A 13,603-nucleotide genomic window follows, 5' to 3' on the forward strand; every position below is an offset into this window, starting at 1 on the left:
AGAGTGAGTATGGTATCATTTCAACTAACCTATAGGTTTTAAACGTAGGACTTGTCTGTTCCTTGTCCTTTTGTGAATATATGCAGTTTCTGGCGCATATCCTAGCAAATGTAACAATCAGGTTTGTCTCTAAATAGAATGCAAACATTGCACTGGCAGTGTAACAGGTTGAAACGTTCTTTCCCTTTATAAATGTAGATCACTACTTCAATCAGATCCCCACCTGAGATTATAATGATTTTAGGGGATTGGAAATGGGATATGGAGCTTTTCCCTTTTTGATCATTGGCTCAGATATGATCCAGGTCAGTAGCAAATGACGGTCATGTTTGGTGATCTCAGTCTCCAGTTGCGACATTATGGAAAACCTTGCTTGGCAGTCTCAGCAAAGAGGCTATGGATGAATTGGCACCAAGACTAAAGTGATCTGGTTTTCAATGGTGGTTCATTCCATCGCTGAATGGAGACACATTGTTATCTATTGTTACGCAGTGTCAGGTGAGTGTTAACGCTAGCTGCTGCTGTATTGGTATTCAGTTTCCAGAGCTGATCTGATGTTTCTTACTAAATTCATTTAAAGCAGTTGCATTTGGTAGTTTGAAATAAATCAATGGCAATATCAGCTTTTAAGGAGTATCACAAATTTTAAAACAGCCACTTTCTTAAACATTTATGCTTTGTGCCAGGCTATAGTCTCAGGATTTGGATAATGTATTCAAAACATCCTTCCTGTAGCTTAAGAGATGCTGCAAGTGATGCTGTTGCTGCAATGTTAAATTTAGAACTGCACTCTCTTGCACCAGGTGATGGAATTTTACTGCCAATCTTGTGAGACAGCCATGTGCCGGGAATGTACAGAGGGAGAACATGCAGAACACCCCACTGTACCTCTCAAGGATGTGGTAGAACAACACAAGGCTTCACTACAAGTCCAGCTGGATGCGGTCAACAAAAGGTACACAAGTTATTCTGGCTCCACCATGACATACTTCTGTGCATTAGGTGATTGGTCAAGCTATTATTGAAACTGCTGTCTTAATCAGTTCACACTGCCCCTTGTGGAACTGTTAAGTCATCCAACAGGATCCCCTGACTTGTTTTCCTTTACAATGTAGTTTTGACTAACATTTTTGAATATTAATATTTTAGCAATTTTTTTAAATGAACTTGGTCATCACGAAGGTGATGGACCAAATACACTCGATTCCCCTGGTCACAGAGTAGGAAGCTGCTTATACAAGCTTCTATATACAGCTCTCAATGTTTACCTCACTGTTCCCGTCCTGGATCCCTTGAGGAGAGAGAAAGCATAATAATCCTGCTCAGTTGTATGGTGTGTTACTCATTTAGTTGAACTAAGATTGTAAGAAAAAATACTTTTAAAAGTCCCAGTTCTTAAGAAGATGGAAAGAGTCTGAGTCTTACGGGTAGAACACTGGCCTGGAACTCAAGAGAACTGGGTTCAGTTCCCAGCATAACTACGAACTTCCTGTGTTACATTGGGCAACTGTGCATCAGTCCTCCACCTGTAAAACGGGAGTAATACTTACCTGCCTCACAGAGATGTGGTTGGTTGTGAGGAAAAAAATCTATTAATGACTGTGATGCACTTCAATACAATAGAACCTCAGATACAAACTGACTGGCCAACCACACACCTTGTTTGGAACCAGACGTATGCAATCAGACAGCAGCAGAGACCGACCCCCTCCAAAAAAAGGCAAATACAGTACAGTGCTGTGTTAAATGTAAACTACCAAAAAAAAAAAAAAAAGGAAAGCTTTTAAAATTTGACAAGATGAGGAAACTGTTAATGTGCTTGTTTAACTTAAATGAATATGGTTAAAAGCAGCATTTTTCTTCAGTAGAGTAAAGTTTCAAAGCTGTATTAAGTCAAAAGTTTACAGCTGAACATTGAAAGAACAACCACAATGTTTCATTCATATTTACAAACATTTCAAAGTTAAGAACAACCTCCATTCCTGAGGTGTTCCTAATTCTGAGGTTCTTCTGTACTACAGAGAAGAGGATCAAAAAAATAGCTAGGTATCTTCTGCATGGTAGAGGCCAGGTCTTGTTTATGCACCCTAAGGTACATACCTTCCAAGGAAGGGGTGTAGAATGCTGGGGAGAAAAATATTTGGTATGCGCATTTAGACACAGAACACATGAATGATACTTGATCTTTAAAAATATATTAGAACTTTTTGGGAAATAGTGAAAGATGTGGGAAAGTTCCAGTTTCCCCCTTCCCCACCCCTACAGAAGCATGAATGACTGTCTATCCTTAAAAGTCCTCCTTGGTGGAACTCCATCAGGTTCAATGGAGTTCCACCAGAGAGGATTTTGGCCCTAGAATGTCATTGATAATGCACCAAACTTTTGGTTTTGTTTTAAAAAGGTTAAACGACTATACTGTAAGTAGGGGTGCCAGGAGTGGCGCCAGGGTTTTTGGCGCCCTAGACGGGAGTCCTTCCGCGCTCCCGATCGTTGTCGGCAATTCTGCGGCGGGGGGGTCCTTCTGCGCTCCCGGTCTTTGGGGCACTTTGGCGGCGGGTCCCGAAGCAAGTGAAGGACCCGCCGAAGACCCAGAGCGCAGAAGGACCCTCCGCCACCGAATTGCCGCCAAGGGCGGCAAAATGCCGCCCCCCCAAATCCTGGTGCCCTAGGCGACCGCCTAGGTCGCCTAAATGGAAGCGCCAGCCCTGAGGGTTGCCAACCTTCCAGGATTGTCCTGGAATTTCCAGGAATTAAAGATGAATCTTTAATGTCATGTAATGAAACCTCAGGAATACATCCAACCCAAATTGGCAACCCTAACTGTAATAAAAGGAGCAGAATTCTGTTGTTGAAAAATACTGCCTTTAAAAACCACATGGGAATGGGATTGTTTCATCACAGGATTTTAGGAACAAGGGACAAGACAATGTTTTTTTGAGATGCCAATCATTGTAATTTTATTTCCTCCACAGACTTCCAGAGATCGATTCTGCACTTCACTTCATATCTGAAATTATACGTCAGTTAGCCAACCAAAAGGCTAGCATTGTAGATGACATTCATTCCACTTTTGATGAACTACAGAAGACTTTAAATGTGCGAAAGAGTGTGTTGCTTATGGAACTGGAAGTGAATTATGGCCTTAAACACAAAGTAAGAGATGTGTTCTTTTTCCAGTGACAGTTATTAATTTAATAAGCCAATTCTTATAAGGGTGCATGATGCCAGCAGGTCAAATAATTGTCCAGCTTTGCTGAAAGGAGGACAGGAGACACTGGATGTGGTTTAATGAGGCTGCAACTTTATTCTTAACTGTCTGGGAATACCCATCAGGTAAAAGCATACCATGCAGGTAATTCCATGATCATTTCAATTTATACCCAGGGGCTTCTATCAGCCCACCCTCTGCTGGAACCTTACCCTCTCTTCTGCTCCCACTCCACGAATGAGGGTTAAGGTAGGCTATAAAAGAAGTGGGGTGTTGGGTCCCTGTTGTGTCATTCATAAGAGCCTCAACCCCCCATTTCTGCTCTTAACAAATACCTCCTTTAAATCCTTTACCAGTCCATTTATCTGATCACTGTATCCCTTCCCTATAGAGTAGCACCCCATGTGAGCATAATGAGTTGCAACATCATAGCCTAACTCCTGTTCTGTGTTCACTCGCAGCTAACTTCCCCCTCCCACTCCCCCCAACCCACTGTGGGGAAGGCAAACACCCCGTCCCCCTGGCACACACACACATACTTTGCCTAGGCCAATCTGGCAGTGAGGGAAGAATTCCTTCCCAGCTCCCCCCTCCCCCCGAGAAAAAAAACAACTAGCGCAGTGTTCACAGTGAATCCTGACCAAACCTGGTATTTTGCCACTTCCATGGGTGGGAAGGTGGGTACTGCTCCACTTGGTCCTGGTAAAAGAGGACTTCTCCTACTCAGTATGTACTTATATAATTTCCCCTCTCTTCTGGTCAATGGGGGGGAATGGGTCCGTGTCCTCACACTGACCTGCTTTGAGGCTGCAAAATCACTCTATCTCTTTCTGTCGCTCAAAGAGGTACATACCTTTCTCCAGCAAGCTAGACAATGGCCCTCCACCACTTAGTGTGCAATGCAGCCATTATGTCTGATATCACATTTTCTTTAGTTTGGAAAGTTTCCACAAAGCATATGTTCTCATACTTTCCTTTAAAGGTACACTTTCAGGTCATTTTAGATTTTGTAAAATCTAGGGGGCAGGGTTGTATAAGCAAACACTAGAAGAAATGTTTTAATGAAATTTATTTTAAAACAGTGACTAGAAACAGTTTACTTTGAAATACTTCAGGGAAGCGTTATTCATTTTAAACCCAAATATTCCAGCATCCTGCTAATGTACAGTGTGAATATTAAAAATGAAATTGACTACAAGTACACTATAAACAAAAGTGAATTGACCAATATATTGCAGTTATCCAAGCTGACAGGCATATTTCTTTTTAAATATTTGAAATATGTTATACATGTGAGTTATGGTGAGGTTGAATATTTTTCCTTCTGTGTAATGACAGAAAAAATATTTGGAATATAATGATTTTAAGCTATAGATGCAAATTGGTTTTCTCCATAGTTGTGGATTATTCCTCTTACTGTGCAGCAAGTTACAGCCACATGAGGCTCCTAGTCAGATTGGGACTGATCGTTAGCTATAATATCTGTTTAGCTCAGCATGTCCTAGAATAAAGGATAGATAGAAAAAACGTGTGGAGTTTTTTGTAGGTAAGTAAAGAATTTTAAGATCACAAAATGATTTGTAATTATGTTGCTGCCTGTTCATATCAATAGCAAATATTCCTGAATTTTGTGCAGTGGGTGGGGAACAGCAGTAAACTATGTAAAATTCCTGGACAAAATACTTTAAAGTGAAGTTAAGATTAATGGTACATGTCAATAATTTAAAGGTAAAAATTCTTAAAAGAACATGGTATAGAAGTAAATATATAAAGTCAGGCTAATTCTAAATTTAGATTAGATGTACAAGAAGCTGTAACATTTGTAAGTATAAACATTCACATCGATGGTAGACAAATTACCTTAATTCTGCCCCATAGAGATGCCAGCCTGCTACAGTCCCATCTTTTTGGTTGAAATATTGAAAATGTGCACAATTTTTCTTACATTTTCACTACAATATATCAAAAAGTTGGACTTTTTGTATTTGAGTAAATCCCTCTATTTTTAGGGTGTCATAATTCAGGAATCCTTTTCCAATTCATTTCAAATTTGTAAAATATAATATTTGTACCTTTTTGTTTCCAGAGCTCACTTACCAATTCTGAGGTTGATATGACTTTGTGGATTTTAGAGCAAGGGCTAAAATTGAGTGTATAATGGATACTCTGTTGCAACCTTAAGTATGAAGTGGCTACTTAAAATCCACCAAAATTTCAGGCTACCTTCTCTGCCCACCCCAACAATTCTTCCCACTACCCTATTAGCCACCACTTTCCTGGCTGTAGAAAACTGGGGAGTAGACTTCCCTCCTTGGTTCCTGATCGAGCAGGGCTGGGCAAACTTTTTGGCCCAAGGGCCACATCTGGGTATGGAAATTGTATGGCGGGCCATGAATGCTCACAAAATTGGGGGTTGGGGTGAGGGCTCTGGGGTGGGGCCAGAAATGAGTTCAGGGTGCAGGAGGGGGCTCTGGGCTGGGGCAGAGGTTGGGTGCGGGGGGTGGGTGTGAGGGCTCTGGCTGAGGGTACAGGCTCTGGGGTGGAGCTGGGGATGAGGGGTTGGAGGTGCAGGAGGGTGCTCTGGGTGGGGACCAAGGGGTTCGGAGGATGGGAGGGGGATCAGGGCTGGGGCAGGGAGTCAGGGCACGGGAGGGAGTCAGGGGTGCAGGCTCCAGGTGGCGCTTACCTCAAGTAGCTCCCAGAAGCAGCGGCATGTCCACCTTCCGGCTCTTATGCAGAGGCGCAACCAGGCGGCTCGGCACACTGCCCCCACCCCAAGTGCTGCTCCCGTGGTTCCCAGCCAATGGGAGCTGCGGGAGCAGCACTTGGGATGGGGGCAGTGTGCGAAGCCCCCTAGCCACCCCTATGTGTAGGAGCTGGAGGGGGGACATGCCGCTGCTTCCGGGAGCCACACGGAGCGGGGCAAACCCCCATCTGGAGCACCGGAGCAGGGCAAGTCCCAGACCCTGCTGCCTGGCAGGAGCTTGAGGGCCAGATTAAAACATCTGAAGGGCCTGATGCCGTCCCCAGGCCGTATTTTGCCCACCCCTGTCATAAGGAGACTTTCCTTTCTCTCTTCTCTTGGTTGAGGGCCACTCTCTCCATTCAGCCATTCTGAGACCCCCGCCCCCCACAACCATGCTTCTTGTATTACAGAGGATAGGGGTCTCCAGAGCTGTTTCTCCCCACTGTAAATGTGGGAGAAGAGGAACTCTCTGGGGCAACTTGCTGCAGCCTCCCATCTAAATAGGGGAATGTCTGGTCCAAAATACCAGCGTCCCTGTGTGCAGAGCTCATTGTCCACATTGTTGTGAAACAATTTATGACTGTTCTCAGACAGAGGGATGGAAGCTCTACCAGCACATTCAGTAGTGTGGGAGATGGAGCGGTAATGTAACATGCTGCTACTGGTGGACCTCTGAAGCCAGTGCTGCAGGGTTTCACATTAGGAGGTCCACACAAACTGAGTCCTGGTGCTCCACGAATCTTGCCGTAGCTTACTGGTGGGTTCCAGGGAATTGACACTGCACTTTTAAAAAAGTTGAAGCTTTTAACATATGACACAATAGGTTGTGCGTTAAGGGTTTGCATATCTATAAGTTTGCGTTTCCAGCTTGATGTCACCCAATCTCATCCTGACATGACTTGAACCAGGTATTTCATGTTACTTTCAGGTCCTACAGACACAGCTGGATACCCTGCTTGAAGGACAGGAGAGTATTAAGAGTTGCAGCAACTTTACAGCCCAAGCACTCAACCATGGCACTGAAACTGAAGTTTTACTGGTTAAGAAGCAAATGAGTGACAAGCTGAATGAGCTGGCTGACCAGGACTTCCCACTGCAGCCCCGTGAAAATGACCAGCTGGACTTCATAGTAGAAACAGAAGGACTGAAGAAATCCATTCACAACCTGGGTACTATTTTAACCACTAATGCTGTAGCATCTGAAACAGTTGCCACAGGTGAGGGGCTGAGGCAAACTGTGATTGGACAGCCTATGTCAGTTACCATAACAACCAAGGACAAAGATGGAGAGCTCTGTAAATCTGGGAATGCTTACCTCACTGCTGAACTGAGCACACCTGATGGGAGTGTGGCGGATGGAGAAATACTTGACAATAAAAACGGCACTTATGAATTTTTGTATACTGTTCAGAAAGAAGGGGACTTTACTCTCTCACTGAGACTTTATGATCAGCATATCAGGGGCAGTCCATTTAAACTTAAAGTGATCAGATCAGCAGACGTGTCCCCTACTACCGAAGGAGTTAAGAGGCGTGTTAAGTCTCCTGGCAGTGGCCATGTGAAGCAGAAAGCTGTGAAAAGACCAGCTAGTATGTACAGCACTGGCAAAAGAAAAGAGAATCCTATTGAAGATGACTTGATCTTCAGAGTGGGTAAGGAAATTATCTTCTATCTATTGGTACTAGGATCATGGCATTCAAATTGTAATTAAGGACCCTTTAGGAAAACTGGGTAAAAAGCTAGTTTTAAATTATTGTCAACACACAAGTGAAATTTAATGCTGGTCAGGTCTAGGCTTTTGAAGTTGTTAGAATAGTAAATGAGGAGTTACATGGGATTTCATTCCATATGTCCCAAAGTGATGTAAGTGGGATTTGAGGTTTAAAGGCAGGAGGTTATAATTCTACAGGATAGAACACTTGGGGCCAGATTTTTTGAATTCTCTCAGTGCCTAACTCCCACTGGCACCTAAATATCTTTAAAAATCTGTCCCTTCCAAGTTCTCCTTAAAACAGGGCTGAGTAGCAAATTCTTTTTCAGAATATTTGAAGAATAATTCCCCTCTTTCAAAATGGCTTCTATCTTCTATTGTTATCAATAGGGCTGAAATTAAATCGGGGTCGGCAACCTTTCAGAAGTGGTGTGCTGAGTCTTCATTTATTCACTCTAATTTAAGGTTTCGCGTGCCAGTAATACATTTTAACATTTTTAGAAGGTCTCTTTCTATAAGTCTATAATATATAATTAAACTACTGTTATATGTAAAGTAAATAAGGTTTTTAAAATGTTTAAGAAGCTTCATTTAAAATTAAATTAAAATGCAGAGCCCTCCAGACTGGTGGCCAGGACCCGGTCAGTGTGAGTGCCGCTGAAAATCAGCTTGCCATAGGTTGCCTACCCCTGATCTAAATACTGTTTTCCGTTTACATGTCCTTCTCAAAAGACAGTTACTATCTAGCCAAAGCCTCAATTTGCCTTCTCCTCACAATGTTCCTTTCCACCTCCTGACACCAAAGGAGGCTGCCATGTTCTGTGCAGGAAGCTTAACTCTCTCCTTCCTTCTTCTTTTCCCCCCCCTCCCCCCCCAACTGAGAACAATGGAAGGTAGTGGTTATTTTGAAGGAGGGCGTACTAACTGAGGTCAGTCTATGGCCCCTGTTCCACTGTATACAATGAGATACGGTAACCTTTTGGGAGGACAAGTCTGTCTTCATGATTTTTTTTTCTGAAATAGAAGAGTTTATTCTTCAGCCTCTGCTGACCAGATTAACTTCAAGCTATGAAAAATGGCAAAAAAAAAAAAATTATCATTAACCCTAATTTCCTCTCTCCCACCCCCCCCAAAAACCAAAAACAAAAAACCCCAAAACCAAACCAACAACTAGCCATTGCATCAGATCTGCAGGAAGGAGAAAAGCTTTTGATTCGAGGGAGAAATGTGATGTGTGTCTAATAGGGCAGTAGAAACTGTCTTGTGTATGAGCAGGGAAAATGAGATGCCAGAAGGAAGGGAAAGCTGGGGTGTATGAGCAGGAGAATATAGGGTGCAGGAGAGGAGAAAACTCTGGAAGGAGGACAAAATTGATGTGTACACTGGCTGTTTCATGCTGCTCCAGAACAGTGTAAGCACCCAGAGTGTACTGCTGAATTTGGCCCCAAAAGTTAAAATTTAAGATTGATATTACATATCTTCAGAACATTAGAAATAGCACATGGTAATATTCTCTTTGGTTTTCTTGTTTGTTGTTATTGTATAAAAATGTTAATATTGTTTAAAAAGGGAAATGTTGAGACAAAAACTGTTAAAATGGGACTGTTTGAGAATATATATCATGATTTAGGATAAAGTACACCTCTACCCCGATATAATGCTGTCCTCGGGAGCCAAAAAATCTTACCGCGTTATAGGTGAAACTGCGTTATATAGAACTTGCGTTGATCTGCCGGAGTGTGCAGCCCCGCCCCCCCGGAGCACTGTTTTACTGCGTTATATCCGAATTCGTGTTATATCGGGTCGCGTTATATCGGGGTAGAGGTGTACGTTACAACCTTAACTATTACTTAACCTTGCTATAGTGACACCATGCAGTAACCACGTGATTACAAGTATGGTCTCAGATTAAACATCTTTGTTAAAATGTCTCTCACATGGTAAGTAGTGGAAAGAGAAAAGAAAAGACTCCTATGTGTCTTTAAAATGTTTTTAACTAATCTGGGACTACAAAAGCTAAATGCCTTCATGAAATACTAGCTGTATATGATTATGTCACTACAGGGCAGAGTTAAAGTTGTTTGGAAATGTGCAGTTAAGACATCTATACCTTAACATAGTTGGACTAATATTATTTTTTTTTTAGTTTAACCTTATCTCTGAATTCCTGGGCTTACAATGCTTGTTTTGGAAATAAATACATCATCTCAGTCTCATTTACAATTACTCTGTCTTAATTCTTAATTCGTCTTTAATATAGTGCCTGCGACTATAACAACTCACTAACTAAAAAGGCCTATAAATTATTTTACTGTATCTTAAAATAATTAAATCTATAAATTTCCCTAGGACTTGGGGAGGGGAAAAACGAGCAAGATTACAATATTTAAAAAATCAGGTCTACAGAGGTTCATGTATGGAATTTGCTAACAAGACAACATGCTGGCTTTGCCAGTCACTGAAGAATGATTGAACAAATGGTAAAGACCAGAATACGTTAAGAATTGTGTTGGACATACAATCACAAATGGTTTCTTTGTGCATGTGATTATCCACATCCGTTTGATTTCCGTATGTAATCTATCTGTATTTTTAATATGTTCATTACCATAGTACCTAGGTCCATTTTCAGACAGAGAATGTTAATTTTACCTAACAATCACCAGCCTTTCCTAAAGGGAGGGTAAAGAAACAGACCAGTATATTGCATTGTGAAATAATTGGCCCTGTGAATATAACAGATTCAATATATATATTAATGAGTCTTTTCGGGGAGAGGACGGTGCTCAGTTTTATTGGCAATAACATTTGTTCTTATGGGGCATGCAGTCTCAGAAAACTGGAAACGAGATATAGAGCCCTTCACGTTTAGGTCACTGGTTCAAATTCAGCCCACTTCAGTAGTGGCCAAACTTTGTATCCTGTTGACTGTTTGGCCTGAATGAAATGCTTCCTATTGGATGTTCTCCAGTTTCTAGTGGGCATGTATCCTTCTCACAAAAAATACTACCACACCCAGCACCAATGCAACTCTTACTAGTAGTCTCATCAGAGAAATTGGTCATTGAAAGGGCTGTGGAGATTAAACCTCCCCCCTCCCACCCCATCTAGGCTGTGTCTACACTAGATAATTACAGGATCTGTAATTCTCCACCAATGCAGTTCCATTGGTGGTAGCAACAACGGACGGGTTAGTGTAGACATGTCTCAGACATTTTTAACAGTCATCTAGCCCTACTCGCAGTAAGGTTAAAAAACACAATGGCAGAAGTTTCTCACTGTCACCACTGTTGCAGCTGTGTCCTAACTTTTCTAGAGCACACGACCCTAGGGATGTCCCTCTGGATCAGTGTTGAGGCCTAATAGTGTGGCAACATAAGGAAAGCTTGCAAAGCTGCTATCAGAGATGTGCCAGTTCTGAGAATAAACAGGGGACCTCTGACAGATATGGTAACAATCTGACCTCTTTCATGAGCACTAGTTTCTCTGTTGCTCATGCGTGCATGCACACAGAGGGAAGGCCAAATTCATCCCTGATGTAAGGCAGTAGATTTACCCAGGGAAGAATTTGGCCAATCCTTAGAATGAATTATTTTCTAGAGTGTCAGATAAGCTTAATATGTTTTTAAAAATACTAAAATAGATAATACCTTGAAAATAATTTTTAAGAGATTTGGATTGATTGATTGATTTTTTTTAATCTCTGTAGATTGACATTTCTACCTGTAGTGTCTGTTAGCACTGCAGCATATCTTGGTTCAAGTGAGCAGCTTGTACCATGAACCTGATATCTGGTTGGATTGCAATTCATGGGACAGTCCCAATTTTTCACAGCCCTATCTGTATACTACAAGCCTCGCTTATAAAACAAGCCCAAATGTATTTTGAAAGTTGAAGCACAGCTTCATACTGTTATAACAAAAACAACATAATGTGATGTTTTGTTTTTGTTTTGATTGCTTGAAAAAATAAATTTAGAACTTGAAGCTTTGTCTACTGACATTGGAGTTTCCCCCACTGGGATACATGGGTCACTTCATCCCATTCTGTGGAGAATTTATATCTATTTATTTAACAGAATAGCTCTTCCAGATAAAGAATCTATGGAGAAGTAGCTGCCTTGCTGACCAGTGGACTATGTAGTGTGTACTATATGTGCACAGTCCATTAGAGAGCTCCAAAACAACATAAGTACTGACTGAATGGTCTTGCAGTCACAACTCAATGGCCTTAATTAATGAGCATATCTAAAGTTTTACCTACTATTTTGATTTGCAGCCCCATTAATCTAAGAATTTAAAAAACTTATGTTTCAGTCTCAAATTCCAAACTCATTTGAAAATTCTGAATTTTATCTAGTTGTGATTGAAAAGAAGTTTTGCATGGTTTTTAATAAAACCATATATCCATTTCTTGAATTCATTAAGAGGGAAAAGCTTCGTGTAAACCCTTTGACAATCCTGGGTTGAGTTTGGGGTTTGTAATTTAAAACTGGGCAAGTTTAGCAGAGTTCTGGCTTTTGTGGCCAAAGGTTCATACAGCTCTGTTGGAGAACCATAATGGAGCATGTGGATATTTGTTTACAACCAGGATTTGAATTTTTTTATACACAAGAAAACTCATCAAAATCTGGTAGGAGAGTGCTTTTGTGCTGGCCATTAACTTAATACAAATGTGGTATTAATTAACGCACTGTCCATGGGACGTTGCACGTGAAATTTCTTGCTAATTTTCTATGTCCATGGATTAGCTTGCTTTAGAAACATGTACACATTTTAGTGTTCTAAACGCTACAGAGTGCAAAAATTCTTAAAATATAAAAACATTATTTTAGCAAATATGTAATTCTATTGTAAATCCCTTACCAGATAACACTAATGGGAAGTGGAACTTGCTACATTACAGCAATGAAAACCAGTGAGCATATTACTAGCATTGTAAAAATCCTTCCTTTAACTCTTAAGGCTAAATATTCAGTAATATACATCTAGGTTTCAAGTTGCACAACAAACGTGAACTTGCAATTTCCAGAGGCAATATTAGGTAGCAAAAACTATTGGTCCCCTGAATGAGAGTGTGGGCTGGTTGTCTACTTAAATATGAAATTTTCAACTTACTCAGATTGTGATTAGTTGCCTAATTGAATGTGTAAGTAGATGCTTTTGGATGTGTAATCAAATTGATTTATATAAAAACTCACATGCTTTAGTTTCTACCTTCTATCTGATCTTTTGATTCCTCACATGTATTGAAAGCTACTGGGGGGCTTATTAAGAATTTATTTGAATATGAAATGCTGAATGGGACCAATAGAGTCAGAGTATTGTTTACCTAGATAATTGATCGTACGGACAAATAATTTCACAATGGAATGGATAAGGGTATACATTTGACAAATAATTAAACTTAACAGCTGTGAAAATCCAAAATTATTTGCTATACTTTTAAAAGAGATCCTCGAGGATCTGCTGTTTCATCTTTATTCCTTCCCACATGCATCAGATCCAAAGGAAACACTCAAAATTAGAGCAGTGTTCAGAAAGGAAATTCCATTTTGTGGTGAGTTTCAATATTTTGACATTTTGTTTAGGAACAAAACCTCTAAATTTTGAAATTCTACAAAAGGGAAAGCCCCGGGTTCAGGACTCCAGGGCAATCTGCCTAGCTAGCTGTCCCGGCGTCAGGGATGCTGGAAGCCCTGGGGTCTCTGGTTCCAGGGAAGTCTGCATGGTGGGCGGATGTCTCTTGGATTAGTGGACCCTGGAAGCCTGGATTCCCCTGCAGCCAGCCATCAGGAAAATAGGCAGATTTCCAACAGAAAGCTGCCTGGCAGGCAAGTTTCTAGATATGCCTGTTTTCCATCAGAACTTCATCAAAATCAAACAGTCTCCACAAACCGTTTTTGCTTTAAATAAACCAATCTGCAAATTCCCACAGC

The 13,603-nt window shown here is 41.1% G+C and overlaps 1 protein-coding gene across 5 annotated transcripts in view; it reads left to right on the plus strand.

Annotated features, from left to right (window-relative positions):
• The window catches only part of TRIM2 (tripartite motif containing 2), a 125,308-nt gene that overhangs the window by 84,110 nt on the left and 27,595 nt on the right, over positions 1 to 13,603 (plus strand). For all 5 annotated transcript variants that reach the window (XM_026647860.2, XM_026647858.2, XM_026647862.2 and 2 more), the window contains exons 4-6: positions 804 to 955; positions 2,973 to 3,153; positions 6,883 to 7,606. In XM_026647860.2, the coding sequence (XP_026503645.1) occupies positions 804 to 955; positions 2,973 to 3,153; positions 6,883 to 7,606 (1,057 nt within the window). The remainder of the gene's footprint in view (positions 1 to 803; positions 956 to 2,972; positions 3,154 to 6,882; positions 7,607 to 13,603) is intronic.

This window comes from Terrapene carolina, unplaced genomic scaffold (genome assembly GCF_002925995.2).
Source record: "Terrapene carolina triunguis isolate 2854851 unplaced genomic scaffold, T_m_triunguis-2.0 Scaffold66, whole genome shotgun sequence".
NCBI lineage: Eukaryota > Metazoa > Chordata > Testudines > Emydidae > Terrapene > Terrapene triunguis.